Below are 14,054 nucleotides of genomic sequence, written 5' to 3'. Positions count from 1 at the left end.
TACATAAATGTTTATAATTATTATGTTTTCTTGCTGTATTGAAACTTTTATTAATGTTCAAAAAATACAAAAAAAGAAAAATGGTAAATCTATACAATGTAATATTACTCAGCCATAAAAAGGTACAAAATTGGGTTGTTTGTAGAAATGTGGATGGTCCTAGAGTCTGTCATACAGAGTGAAATGAGTCAGAAGGAGAAAAACAAATATCACATATTAATGCGTATATATGGAATCCAGAAAAAGGGCAGAGATGAACCTGTTTTCAAGGCAGGAATAGAGAACAGACATGTGGACACTAAAGGGGGGAAAGGTGGAAATGCGAGGGTGGGATAAACTGAAAGGTTAGAATTGACATATATGTACTACCATGGAAAAAATAGCTAGTGGGAACCTGCTGCATAGAACAGGGAGCTCAGGTGTATGCTCAGTGATGACCTAGATGGGTGGGTGTGTGGGGTAAGAAGAAGGTCTAAGAAAGAGGAAATACATGTATGCCAATAGTTGATTCACTTTGTTGTACAGCAGATCTAAAATTGAGTCTCTTGTAAATACCATGAAATGTGGTTTTATGCATTCTGCCAATCTCTGTTTGAATGGAGAGTTTAATCCATTTCCATTTAAAGTAATTACTGATAAGGGGGGCTGTTGTCATGTTACTTCTATCATGTCTGTAAATATTTGTTATTTTGTTTCTGTCATCTGTTTTAATTTGTTATTTCTATATACTTTATAATATTTTACCCTTTATTTCCTGCCTTACTGTTTTCTTTTCTGTTTAGTTATTTTTGTCTTGGAACATTTAAATCCTTTTCTCATTTCCTTTTTTATATAAGAAAATGAAGTTGTTCAGTCGTGTCTGACTTTTTGTGACCCCATGGACTGTAGCCTACCAGGTTCCTCCATCCATGGGATTTTCCAGGCAAGAGTACTGGAGTGGGTTGCCATTTTCTTCTCCAGGGGAACTTCCCAACCCAGGGATCAAACCTGGGTCTCCAGCATTGTAGGCAGACACTTTACCCTCTGAGCCACCAGGGAAGCCCTCAGTTTTTTAAAATATATTATATACCTAATTTCCCTATGGTTACCATGGGAATTGCACTTACCATGTAACATGACACTGTGATTGAATTTATACCAGCTTAAATTCGATGATATGCAATAGCTCTTCTCCTTCACAGGACCGGTCCTACCCCTTTTGCTTGTTGATGTCAGAAAACTTCATCTTTTTTCATTGTGTGCCCTAAATATAAAATAACAATACTTCTAAATGTAGTCGTTTCTCACATGATATTGAAAACAACATGTGGAGTGATAACCAGAGTTACAAAAATACTAGCTTTTAGATTAATGATTGTGTTTTTTTTCCCTTTAAGTGTTTCAGTCTTAAATTATGTGAAAAATAAAGACATATTTAAGTTGTTGTGTTTACAGACCATTTTTACAGTAATGCTAGATATTTTTTATACTTAAAAATTTTTTTAAAAATATAAATTTATTTATTTTAATTGGAGGTTAATTACTTTACAATATTGTATTGGCATGGCAAAACCAATGCTAGATTTTAAATTTTCCCACGTATTTACTTTTACTGAAATCCTTTACTATCTCATGACTTTATTTTACCTTGGAGGACTCCCTTGAATTTTTCTTACAGGGTCAGTCTAGTGGCCATGAATTCCCTCAGCTTTCGTTTGAGAATGTCTTAATTTCCACCTCTTATTGGGTCCAAGCTCATACTTCTCGCTCCACAACAAGCCAGTAAATTGAGACGGTTTGTTGGGGCAAGTATTAACAACTTTGTTCAGAAAACTGGCAGACTGAGAAGATGTCTAGTATGTCACAGAAACATCTCACCAACTTAGAACTTAGTCTTCATTTATACTGCAACTGGAGGGGTTGTGGTTGGTTGGTGCAAACTTCTTGGTGTATGAATCCTCTGTTCTTGCAGAGGTGTCCATGTAGTTCAGATCATTATTTCCTTGGGGGTGGGGCTAAAGAGCTCTGTCTCTTTTTTGGAGGGGGCATTTCATGAATATATAGGCTTAAAGAATATAGTCTTTAAGAATACAGTCTTAAAGCATGTTCTGGTAGGATTCTGATCTCAAGCTGTTCTGGCAAAAAAGTTATTTGAGGATTTCATACACAAAGGAAATCTCAACTCAAAAGGATTGGTTACTCTGGCATATATAAGAAGCTGTTTCAGGACGAGGTCCCTTAGGTGGCATTCTGGAGTTTGTAAGAAGGAATGATTTTGTACTTCTTTAGAGACTTTTGTGACTGAGATGGATCGAGATGTTTTCTGTGCCACCCCAGTGTTTACCATAAAGTATGTTGCACCCTTGTCTATCAGAAAGTCAATCAGATCATTCCCCACTGTCAGTTTTACCTTGGGCTCCTGTGGGGAAATTGTAATTGGGTGCCTCAAGTCCAAGAGAGAATCTGAGCTTCTTCATTCATCATCATCTATTTCTGTCATATGAAAGGTTCCTATATTTCTTTGTTCTGTTTTTAGCGTTTTACCCCAGGGCAATAATTTTTTCCACTGTCCTTCCTCCTTACAGTAAGTGTATTGTTCCTTCCTCAGGGGTGGCTTACCTCTATTCAGGTTACTTGTCTTCTGGGAGTCAAATGCTGCTGCCAAAAAAGTGGCATTCTGTTTGCATCTTCTAATTTCTGTTATTGTTTCCTGTTGTTGAATACTTTAAAAGAAGCATCTACCAACTGAGAAGGGTTCATTCCAAATGCATCATCTCATGTCTGCATTTTTCTCATATTTACACTTCTAGCACTTTTAGAGACCCCAGGATCTGCCGTGGGCTTGATAAATTCATTGAAAAAATTCAGAGGAGTCTTTATTTGGTTTTTACTGAATTAAAAATAATTTATTAAAACCAGCCTGCTGGCTGTTTGCATTTAGGCCCTCACAGGATAATGGCATAGGGGAAATTGGCTTGAGCAGGGAGTGGTCCAAACTTGGTGTCCTAACAGGTCTAAGATGGCAATATCAGACTAGGTCTCTGTGCTCCAGGACCTAATACAGGATTTTCTAATTGATCCCTATAAGGTGTGGGAGCCAGTTCGAACATTTCCTGAGCCCCAGCATTGGGAACTGGCTCTAGCTTTATAGGAAAGTAATGAAATAATAAGACATAGATATATTCACATAGCAGCTAGAGTGGCTGGCACAAATGGCTCAGGCAGAGGGGTGAAGGTATTAAACAACATATCCTCACTCTAGTTCCCTTTCTTCTTTAATTTTCCCTGATGTAATAGCACAAATATTTGCACATAGGGCATTTCATCATTCTTCCCCATAGTCCTTACGGAATAGCTCTAATTGCAGAGCTGTATAGTCTTTTTGAGTGTTTTACTATAAAATAAAAAATACCCATTGATCTTCTCTTAACCATTTTGCCTTGGAATAAATCTATCAGCTGAATTCTGGGCTGAGGCTTTCAGTTTTAAGAACAAAGTGGGAATTTTCTCTTCTCCCTGGGAATGCCCCACTCTCAGACACAGACAAGTTTTATTTTGTGTGTGTGTGTGTTCCTTTCTTCCATTTGACATCAGTAAAAGTTTTAAATATCACAGACTGATTTGACTGTAAATGAAGAAATGGTTCCAAAACAAAGTGAAACAAAAGCTCAAAGACAAACAGAGAATTCTAAATAAACCCTTAAGTTTGGTCTTGGGGTTTTACATATACCAGTGACACAGGCTGGAGAAATAAAAGGCAACCCACTCCAGCATTCTTGCCTGGAGAATTCCATGGACACAGGAGGCTGGTGGGCTGCAGTTCATGGTGTTGCAAAGAGTCAGATATAACTGAGTGACTTTCACTTTCAATGACACAGGAGACCACAGATGATGCAATTAACACAGCAAAGGTGGCAGTACATGGTACACAGGGTCTCAAGATAACCAGATAAATCCCATTAGAGTTCCAGACAGGTACTGTGACCACACATTGTTACAATAGAATATTCTCTTTTTCTTAGTCATGGGTTTGTAGCTGTAATCAAACCACTCCCCAGAGGACTTTCTTTAGTAATAGTGGTTTTAAAGACAGAAATATAAGACAAACAAACATATGGCACACACAGATGCTTTCATTCAAAGAAACAGATAAACCAGTTCAAAAATTGGATAAAAATCAGCAACTGTTTCCTCTCTCCAATAGGGTACCCTACTCAAATTAAAAAAATTGACTTATTCCTGAGAAGAAAAGCCCCAAACAGAGAGGAGAAAATTTTTGGTTTATACACAGCGATAACTTACCTGTTGACTTCCAGATACCAAGTGCTTATTCCAACTGCCAAGTGCTGGGATAGGTGGGGCCAATTTGGGGGAATTTTGTAGGGAAGATCTTCAGCATAAGTGGTCCCACCAGTTGCTAGGGTCTTATCCAATAATTTCTAAGTTGGGGATAGCTGGCCATGAGCAACAGGGATCCTCTCTAAATTCACCAAAATTTGTTACCTAAATCCAAGCTCATACTGCTTGCTACATGACAGATGCTCTGTCAAGGAGTAGCAATTTTATTTGGAAAGCTAGTAGACTGAGAATACGGTGAATGAGTGTCCCAAAGCACCATCTTATCCAAGCTAGAATTTGGGCTTTTTATGTTCTAAAAGGAGAGAAGATGTGGTTGGTTGTTGGAACTTCTTGGTATCCTTTGTTGTTGTACCTGTCCATGTAGGTCACATCACAATGTTCCTGAAGACCTCCAAAGATAAGTGCTATTCTGTGTTACACAATCTCCATGTAAATGGAAAAGTGATATCCTTTAATAAGTCATAGCCTTGAGAATGAACTGTGCTATATATATCAAGCCATAGGCAGCATTCTTGTCTTGTCACCAGAGCAATAGAGTATGCAATTTAACTTGCATATTAGAATAAACAGATCTAATATGGAGTCAGATTTGTTTTTTCCTATAACACCCCTTATTTTTAAAAGACAGGCTTTGCTGGATATAAATGTCTTGGTTGACTGGTTTTTCTTTTAACACTTAGACTATGTGGATCCACTACCTTCTGTCTTCCAAAATTTCTGATGAAAAATCTGCTCAGGATGTTATTGAGGATCCTTGTATGTAACAAGATGCTTTCAAGAGTCTTTTCTTTGCCTTTGGCTTTTGAAAGTTTGATTACAATATGTCATAGGGTGGATCTCTTTGAGTTCGTCTTGGTGTACCCTAGATACAGCTAGATTCAAATGTTTCATCAGAGCACAGATCTCCAATAATTGGAGGATAGTGACCTTTTGGCCCATCTTGGCTTCCATAGGCTGTGTGCAAGCTGCTCCAGGAACATGGGCACAGCTGCCTGTGATAGGGCTGAGAATGCAGAGTGGATAATTGATACTGTGCTAATTACTGAAATTGACCAAAGTTAACTATAACTTATAAAATTTCCCTGGAAGTTGCAAGACTTCAATAAACCCCATAGAGCCAAAGCAGTTACATTTGGTAGATTTTGCCAGTGTAATTATTGTTTAGATGGGGGCAGGTTCCTGGTGCTTCTTTTTCTGCCATCTTCCCAGAATTGCCTGCTGTGAATATAAGTTGTTACCTCTGTGGGATAAATGCCCAAGAATGCAATTCCTGGGGTATGATAGTTTGGCAAGTTTTATAAGGAACTTTATAAGTTTTATATAGTTTATGAGGAACTGCCAAACATTTTCAGAGGGCCTATACCATTTTATGTTCCCACCAGCAATGTATGATGATCCAGAGGTTCTCCATCCTTGCTAGTTTAGGGCATTGTGATTTATTTTTAAATGTAGTCATTCTGTTATGTGTGTAGTGATATCTCATTGTGGTTTTAATTTTCATTCCCTGGTAAGTAATGATATTAAACATCTTCTCATGTGCTAAGTTTCCATGGTCTATCCTCTTCAGTCAAATGTCTTATCATACCATTTTTAACTGAACTGCATGATTTTTTATTGTTAAATATTGAGAGTTCTTTGTGTGAGTATAGTTTTTTGTTGGATATTTGATTTGCAAATATTTTGTCCCAGTCTGTTTCAGAAGTGTACCATCTCCTTAACAGAGTCTTCCACAAAGCAAAAGTTTTAACATTTTGATTATTTTCTCTTTTATGAGTCATGCTTTTAATGTCAAGTCTAAGAGCTCTTTGTATAACCTTTAGATCTCAAAGATTTCTGTTTTTTTTCCCCCAAAAGTTTTATGGTTTTACATCATATACTTAACTCTGTGGTCCATCTATAGTCAATTTTTATATGAATTTTGTGATGTGGGTCAAAGTTTTCTGTTTCTTTTTTGCCATTGCCTATACAATTGCTCTAGTACCATTTGTTGAAAAAAACCTTCTTATTTCATTGATTTAATTTTGCACCTTTAACAATTATCATTTTGACATGTTTGTGTGGGTCTGTTTATGGCTTTTAAATTGTTGTTCAGTTGCTCAGTTGTGTCCAACTCATTGCGATTTTAAATTATGTTCCACTAATCTCTGTTTCTTTTCTAAGACCACAGTATTTTGATTACTGTAGCTATATCAGTTCAGTTCAGTTCATTTCAGTCACTCAGTTGTGTCTGACTCTTTGTGACCCCATGAATCGCAGCATGCCAGGCTTCCTTGTCCATCACCAACTCCCGGAGTTCACTCAGACTCACGTCCATCGAGTCCGTGATGCCATCCAGCCATCTCATCCTCTATCGTCCCCTTCTCCTCCTGCCCCCAATCCATCCCAGCATCAGAGTCTTTCCCAATGAGTCAACTGTTCACATGAGGTGGCCAAAGTACTGGAGTTTCAGCTTTAGCATCATTCCCTCCAAAGAAATCCCAGGGCTGATCTCCTTTAGGATGGACTTGTTGCATCTCCTTGGAGTCCAAGGGACTCTCAAGAGTCTTCTCCAACACCACAGTTCAAAAGCATCAATTCTTTGGCACTCAGCTTTCTTCACAGTCCAACTCTCAGATCCATACGTGACCACTGGAAAAACTATAGCCTTAACTAGACGGAACTTTGTTGGCAAAGTAATGTCTCTGCTTTTGAATATGCTATCCAGGTTGGTCATAACTTTCCTTCCAAGTAGTAAGCGTTTTTTAATTTCATGGATGCAGTCACCATCTGCAGTGATTTGGGAGCCCCCCAAAATAAAGTCGGACACTGTTTTCACTGTTTCCCCATCTATTTTCCATGAAGCCATGATCTTTGTTTTCTGAAGGTTGAGGTTTAAGCCAACTTTATTGGGTAGAGTGATTCTTTCTCACTTTATTCTCTTTTAGTATCATTTTAGTTAATTTTGGGCTGTGCCTTACTATATACATTTCAGAATCAGCTGGGCTAATTGTCCAAAAATCTTTTCTGGTATTTTCATAGGAATTGCATTAAGCTTGCGGATCACTGTGAGAACTGACATCTTTACAATGTTGAGTCTTCTGATTCATAAACACATACGTCTCTTCACTTTTTAAATCATCTTTGATGACTTTCATCAGTTCTTTGTAGTTTATGGCTTACAGGTTTTGTTAAGTTAGTACCTAAGTATTTACTTTTCTTTGGAGTAATTGTTTATGGTATTATTTCAATTTCTATATAGAAATGGGATGGTTTTGTGTATTGGTTTCAAAAAGTTTTGAAAAGTAGGTTTTTATTCAGTTCAGTTCAGTTCAGTTGCTCAGTCGTGTCCAACTCTTTGCGACCCCATGAATCGCAGCACACCAGGCCTCCCTGTCCATCACCAACACCTGGAGTTCACTCAGACTCGCGTCCATCACGTCAGTGCTGCCATCCAGACGTCTCATCCTCTATCGTCCCCTTCTTCTCCTGCCCCCAATCCATCCCAGCATCAAAGTCTTTTCCAATGAGTCAACTCTTCGCATGAGGTGGCCAAAGTACTGGAGTTTCAGCTTTAGCATCATTCCTTCCAAAGAAATCCCAGGGCTGATCTCCTTCAGAATAGACTGGTTGGATCTCCTTGCAGTCCAAGGGACTCTCAAGAGTCTTCTCCAACACAGCAGTTCAAAAGCATCAATTCTTCAGCGCTCATCCTTCTTCATAGTCCAACTCTCACATCCATACATGACTACTGGAAAAACCATAGCCTTGACTAGATGGACCTTAGATGGCAAAGTTACTATTTCCTTATTTCTATTAAAAAGAATCTTTTAGGTTATATGTAGAATTGTCTTAGAGATAATTCCAATATACTAGGTAACTAATTGCAAGCACTCCTGCAAATGTAGTAGTATGATTTTTTATCTTACAATTTATACACTGAGCCTAAGAACCTGCCAAGCTAGTGGACTGCACTCACACCCAGGCTTCTACAGAGCTGTTTCCAATATACTGTGCCATCTCAGGATTAAAAAAAAATTTTGAAGGGATTTATATGGTACATTTTGTGAGAAGTTTTCTCTGAAGATGACAACTTGATTAGAGTTACTAGATGTTCTTCTACTTATTTTCTTTCCATATCTATAGATAGTGTGTGCATATCTACTGACATTTAGTGCACAGGGAAATTTGGGTTCCATTTCTCCTACTCAGTTGTTTTGAAAATTCTTTTAAAAATTTGAAATGTAAATATTTACCAGATAGGTATTCATTTATTTATTCCTTCAGTTAACTCTTTATGAAGCAGGTACTGAACATATGGAAATGCAAAATCTCTGCTTTAATATGCTTACACTCAAGTAAAGAAGACTGATAGGAAAGCAGGTAGAGTAGAGAGTGGTAAGTTCTCTGAAGGAAGTAAATATATTTGCTTCACAGTAGTATGTGGAGCTCACTCATACCAGCCCATGGAGCCAAAGAGGTTTGCAAACCTCTTTTAACAGTGGTGTTTGAAATTGGGCTAAGGCTTCCCAGCTAGTACCAGTGGTAAAAATCCAGCCTACCAGTGCAGGAGACATAAGAGGTGCGGGTTCAGTCCCTAGGTTGGGAAGATCCCTTGGAGGAGGGCATGGAAACTCCATTATTCTTGCCTGGAGAATCCCATGGACAGAGGAGCCTGGTGGGCTCCAGTCCATAGGGTCACAAAGAGTTGGACACAACTGAAGTGACAGCGCATGCGCTCATACATAGGAATATTTATACCATGGAAATTGGCTAATTCTAGTAGGGCTTTCCTTCCTCCCATTTTTTCCTCCATCTTTGCTTCACTCTGTACCCCACTTCCTTCCTTCCTTCCTCTTTTCTTCCTTTCTTTCTTTTCCCCTTAGGACATGCATACTACTGTTGGTTGAGGAGGAAAGGTAGTAAATGGAGTTCTGTGTCTCACTGTAACATGAGCTCATTCTACGTGTCATGTCATAAGTCATCCCATGCCCAACTAATTCTGGTGATTTAAGCTACAGTCTTTCACAAATATTGTGGCTGTTTACCTTTTAGATGATAAAAATAAGATTAAATCTAAATCTCCTGTGGGTTCCTTTTCTTCCCAGAGAATATAAAGCAGCTAACATCAGCATCAACTTATACATTGTCAATGAACCTTGGCTCTTCTCATTGGTCTGGTGCCACAGTATTCAGTCCGTGACCACAGACAACATTGAAGTCCTGAATGGGATGAATCACCCTTACTACTTCATGGTGAGCTGGTTGTTCAGATTATTCTTGCTAGACTGATACAGTAGGAGTCTCTGTCCCCCACCCTACCCCTACATTGCCCACTGTGCAGTCCCCAGAGTAGCTACTTAAGAGCAGAAACAGTTATTCTCAGGGAGAAATTGCTGTTGGTATAAATAGTTGGCTGTTTATTGAATCCCCACAATGTGCCTTTCTTGGATAGTGTAATTCAACCCTCTGAGCTAGCCACTAGGAGTAATTCATGGGAATCTGAAGTTTGAAGCTTCGCATGATGCAGGATTCACAATGTCTGACTCCAGTGTGTTGATACTGCATCCCCACCTGTAGGCAGAGCAACAGTGACAGTGGCATGAGGTGTGGGAATTCAAGTGAACTTGAATTCCAAAGTGAGAACTGCAGGTCCTGACCAAAATGCTTTTGAGAAGGAGTGTGAGTGCCCCTCACCTAGCTTGATTTCCCGTTCTGTCCTGCCTCTGCTTATGATCAGAGGCATGGGGACACAAACACCTGAGTTACACTTCCAGCTGAATCCCATCACTTATTATCTATGAAGGGAACCCCAGCTAACGAATTAACTGCTACAGAGCCGATTTTTCTTATCAGTGTGTAAATAGGATGATTGCATCAGACACAATAGGCAACAACCGAAAACAGCTTAATTTCTCTTTTCTGACTTTCTAAACTGCTCTGTGAGCTAGGCTTTTCCTTACCCTGAATGAGATTTCTCTCAGATCCCATAGTTTTTCTAGTCATTCTTATATAATCTTTCAACATACTGTTTAGTCACCAAAAAGCCTCAACTCAGGATCAAAATGTGTAGTTCAGAATAATAACTCAAACTCTAAATTGCCTTGAAAATTAAAGCTTTAGGCAGAGAAACCTAGATGAAAAGACTGAATATTTTTGGTTGCCTTCTCCATACTTCCAGCCTTACTGGCCCCCTTATTTTTCTGACTTGTTCAGGGTCAGGAGCCAGGTGCAAGGTAGTTAGGGAAAAGGGCAGTCTTGTAGGGCTGGTATTTCATTGAGGCCCTCTGGTGGCAGTGTAAAATTGCCTACCCCTTCTTATTTGGTGGCTTGGGGAGGTTTCTACAGATGATCCTCAAGGAAACCTAGGATGGCAGGTCCCTTGGCACAAGTGAAGCCTCTTCACTTGTCTTTCCCCATATTATCCCTCTTCTTGTATGTACTATATACTTTTCTAATGTTTTTGATTTTAAAATTGCAGTGAAAACTTGTTCATTATATAAAATTCAGTTATTACAAAAATGTAAATTAGAAAGCAGTGCACCCTTCATAATCCTATCCCCTAAATCAGTAATGGCTCAAAACTGTCCCTTCAGATATATTAAATAAAACTTTTTACTTCAATACTTGGATTGATAATATTTAAATTTATAATAAATTCATGTGTTTCAAAATCAAAGAGTGTAAAAGGATGTAAGTAAATAACTTATTTCTAAAAGAAGGACATTTAAAGGACTGAAGGTAACTTTGGTCAAGGAGGTGGAACCAGCATCTCAAAGGCTTTCCTAAGGAGCCCATACTCTGGGTCAGAATATGCAGATTCAGATCTTGGCTCTACCACTTATTGTGTTAACTCTCGGAAATGTTATCTAACCTGCTGGGCCTCAGATTGTTTATTTGTAAATTGGAGATAAAACTAGTACAGTAGAAGCAGTTTTATCCAATACACATGGGTCTGCTTAATGGTCTGTTTGTTGAAAAAGTTAGAACAGGACATCATGAAATAAATTATATATAGTCTATTACCATTTTATTATGTTTAAAAAGCATACCTAATATTTAGTGGCTTAAAAGTAACAAATATTTGTCTGTCACATTCCATATGATGGCTGAGTTGTTTCTCCAGCCTGAGACAGTTTGACTGGACTAGGTGGTCTAGGATGTCCTCATCCACATGTTTAGGTTCTTACCTGGGATGACTGTGGTTTCTTCATTTGGTCACTCATCCTCAAAGAGGCCAGCTTGTGCATGTTCACCTGGTGGCACTGGATTTCCAGCAGCAAGAGAGGTCAAGCACCAGTGCACATGCTTTCTTAAGGATTTCCCAGTGTGGTGTTTGTAAATGTACCATTGGCCAAAGAAAATCACATGGTTAAGTTCAGATTCAAGGTGGGTCAGGGGGAAAAACAGACTTTACCTCTTAATGGAAAGTGACAGTGCAGTCACATTTCATATAGGCCTGCATTTTGAATTAAATAATGTGGCCATTTTTATAAACAATCTACCACAAAAACAAAATCAGAATGGATTAAAGATGTAAGACCATATACTTTAAAACTCTTAAAGGAAAGCATACAACACTCTACCCTGTGGGGCTGTCATCCAGATTCATTGGAGAAATCAAAAGCTTTACAGAAAAGCAAAAGCTAAGAGAATTCAGCACCAGCAGACCAGCATTGCAACAAGTACTAAAGGAACTTCTTAAAGCAGAAATGAAAAAGCCACAAATAGAGACAGAAGAAATTACGAATGGAGAGACTCACCAGTAAAGGCAAACATACAGTATTAGATAGGAAATCATCTGTGCACCAAAATATGACATAAAACCCATCAATTGTGAGGAGAGCACAAATGGAGGATATTGGAAATGTGTGTGAAATTAAAAGACCTTAAAACAATCTTGTTTATATATAGACTGCTATGTCAAAACCCCATGGTTACCACAAGCCAAAAATCTACAGTACATACACACACACAAAAGAGAAAAAGAATCCAAACACAACACTAAAATTAGTCATTAAATCACAGGAGAAAAAAAGAAGTAAAAAGACCTGTAAAAACAAACCCGAAACTATTAAGAAAATTGTAATAGGAAAATACATATCCATAATCACCTTAAATGTAAATGGATTAAATACTCCTATCCAAAGACACACACTGGCTGAATGGATATGTATGATGTTTATATGAAACCCACTTCAGACCCAGGGATATATATAAACTGAAAGTGAAGGGATGAAAAAGATATTCCATGTAAATGAAAATCAAAAGAAAATTGGAGTAGCAATACTCATATCAAACAAAATAGACTTTATAAAATAGAGACTGTTATAAGGGACAAAGAAGGACACTACATAACAATCAAAGGAACAGCCCAAGAAGATATAACAATTTTAAATATATATGCACCCAAATATAAGCACCTTAATACATAAGGCAAACAATAACAACCATAAAGTGAGAAATTGAGAGGAACACAATAATAGTGGGGGACTTTAACATTTCACTTACACCAATGGGCTGAGCTTCCTGACAGAAAAATTGATAAGGAAACACAAGCCTTAAATTATACATTAGACCAGATATTAACTAATATCTATAGATCATTCCATCCCAATGTAACACAATACACATTGTCCTTAAGTGCACATGGAACATTCTCCAGGATTGACCATATGCTGGGCCACAAAGTGAGTCTTGGTAAATTTAAGAATATTGAAGTTATATCAAGTATCTTTTCTGATCACAATACTATGATACTAGAAATCAACTACAAGGGAAAAAAATGTAAAAAACCAAAAACCCGTGGAGGCTAAACAATATGTTACTAAACAACCAATAGATCACTGAAGAAGTGAAAGAAGTAAAAATATACCTAGAGACAAATGAAAATGAAAATACAATGATCCAAAACCTATGTGACATGGCAAAGGCAGTTCTAAGAGGCAAGTTCATAGCAATACAAACTTACCTCAGGAAACAAGAAAACTGACAAATAAATTAACATTACATCTAAAGCAAGTAGAGAAAGAGGAACAAAGAAAACCCAGAGTTGGCAGAAGGAAAGAAATCGTAAGACCAGAGCAGAAATAAATGATAAAGACACGAAGAAAACAATAGGAGCAATCAATGAAAAATAAAAGCTGTTTTTCTTTTTAAAAGATAAAAATTGATAAACCTTTACCCAGATTCATCAAGCAAAAGGGGACGGGGCACAATCAATAAAATTAGAAATCAAAAAGTAGAAGTTACAACTAACACCAAAGAAATACAAAGGATCATAAGAGACTAACACAGGCAACTGTGTGCCAATAAATAGGACAACCTGAAAGAAATGGACAGATTCTTAGCAAGATATGATCTCTCAAGACTGAACCAAGAAGAAATAGAAAATATCAACATACCAATCACAAAGAAAGGCAATGCCAAAGAATGCTCAAACTACCACACAATTGCACTCATCTCACGTGCTAGTAAAGTAATGCTCAAAATTCTCCAAGTCAGGCTTCAGCAATATGTGAACCATGAACATCCAGATGTTCAAGCTGGTTTTAGAAAAGGCAGAGGAACCAGAGATCAAATTGCCAACATCCACTGGAACATGGGAAAAGCAAGAGAGTTCCAGAAAAAGATCTATTTCTGCTTTATTGACTATGCCAAAGCCTTTGACTGTGTGGATCACAATAAACTGTGGAAAATTCTGAGAGAGATGGGAAGAGCAGACCACCTGACCTGCCTCT

At 38.0% G+C, this 14,054-nt stretch overlaps 1 protein-coding gene across 1 annotated transcript in view; it reads left to right on the top strand.

The window, feature by feature from the left end:
- Window positions 1-14,054, top strand: part of LOC138083518 (glycerophosphodiester phosphodiesterase domain-containing protein 4-like) — a 104,939-nt gene that overhangs the window by 74,534 nt on the left and 16,351 nt on the right. The window contains exon 13 of the mRNA XM_068977378.1: window positions 9,423-9,570. Within this exon, the coding sequence (XP_068833479.1) occupies window positions 9,423-9,570 (148 nt within the window). The remainder of the gene's footprint in view (window positions 1-9,422; window positions 9,571-14,054) is intronic.

Source organism: Capricornis sumatraensis, chromosome 8, assembly GCF_032405125.1.
Source record: "Capricornis sumatraensis isolate serow.1 chromosome 8, serow.2, whole genome shotgun sequence".
Taxonomy (NCBI): domain Eukaryota; kingdom Metazoa; phylum Chordata; class Mammalia; order Artiodactyla; family Bovidae; genus Capricornis; species Capricornis sumatraensis.
The sequence above is the reverse complement of the archived record's forward strand: the minus strand, read 5'-3'. Positions and strand labels throughout refer to the sequence as shown.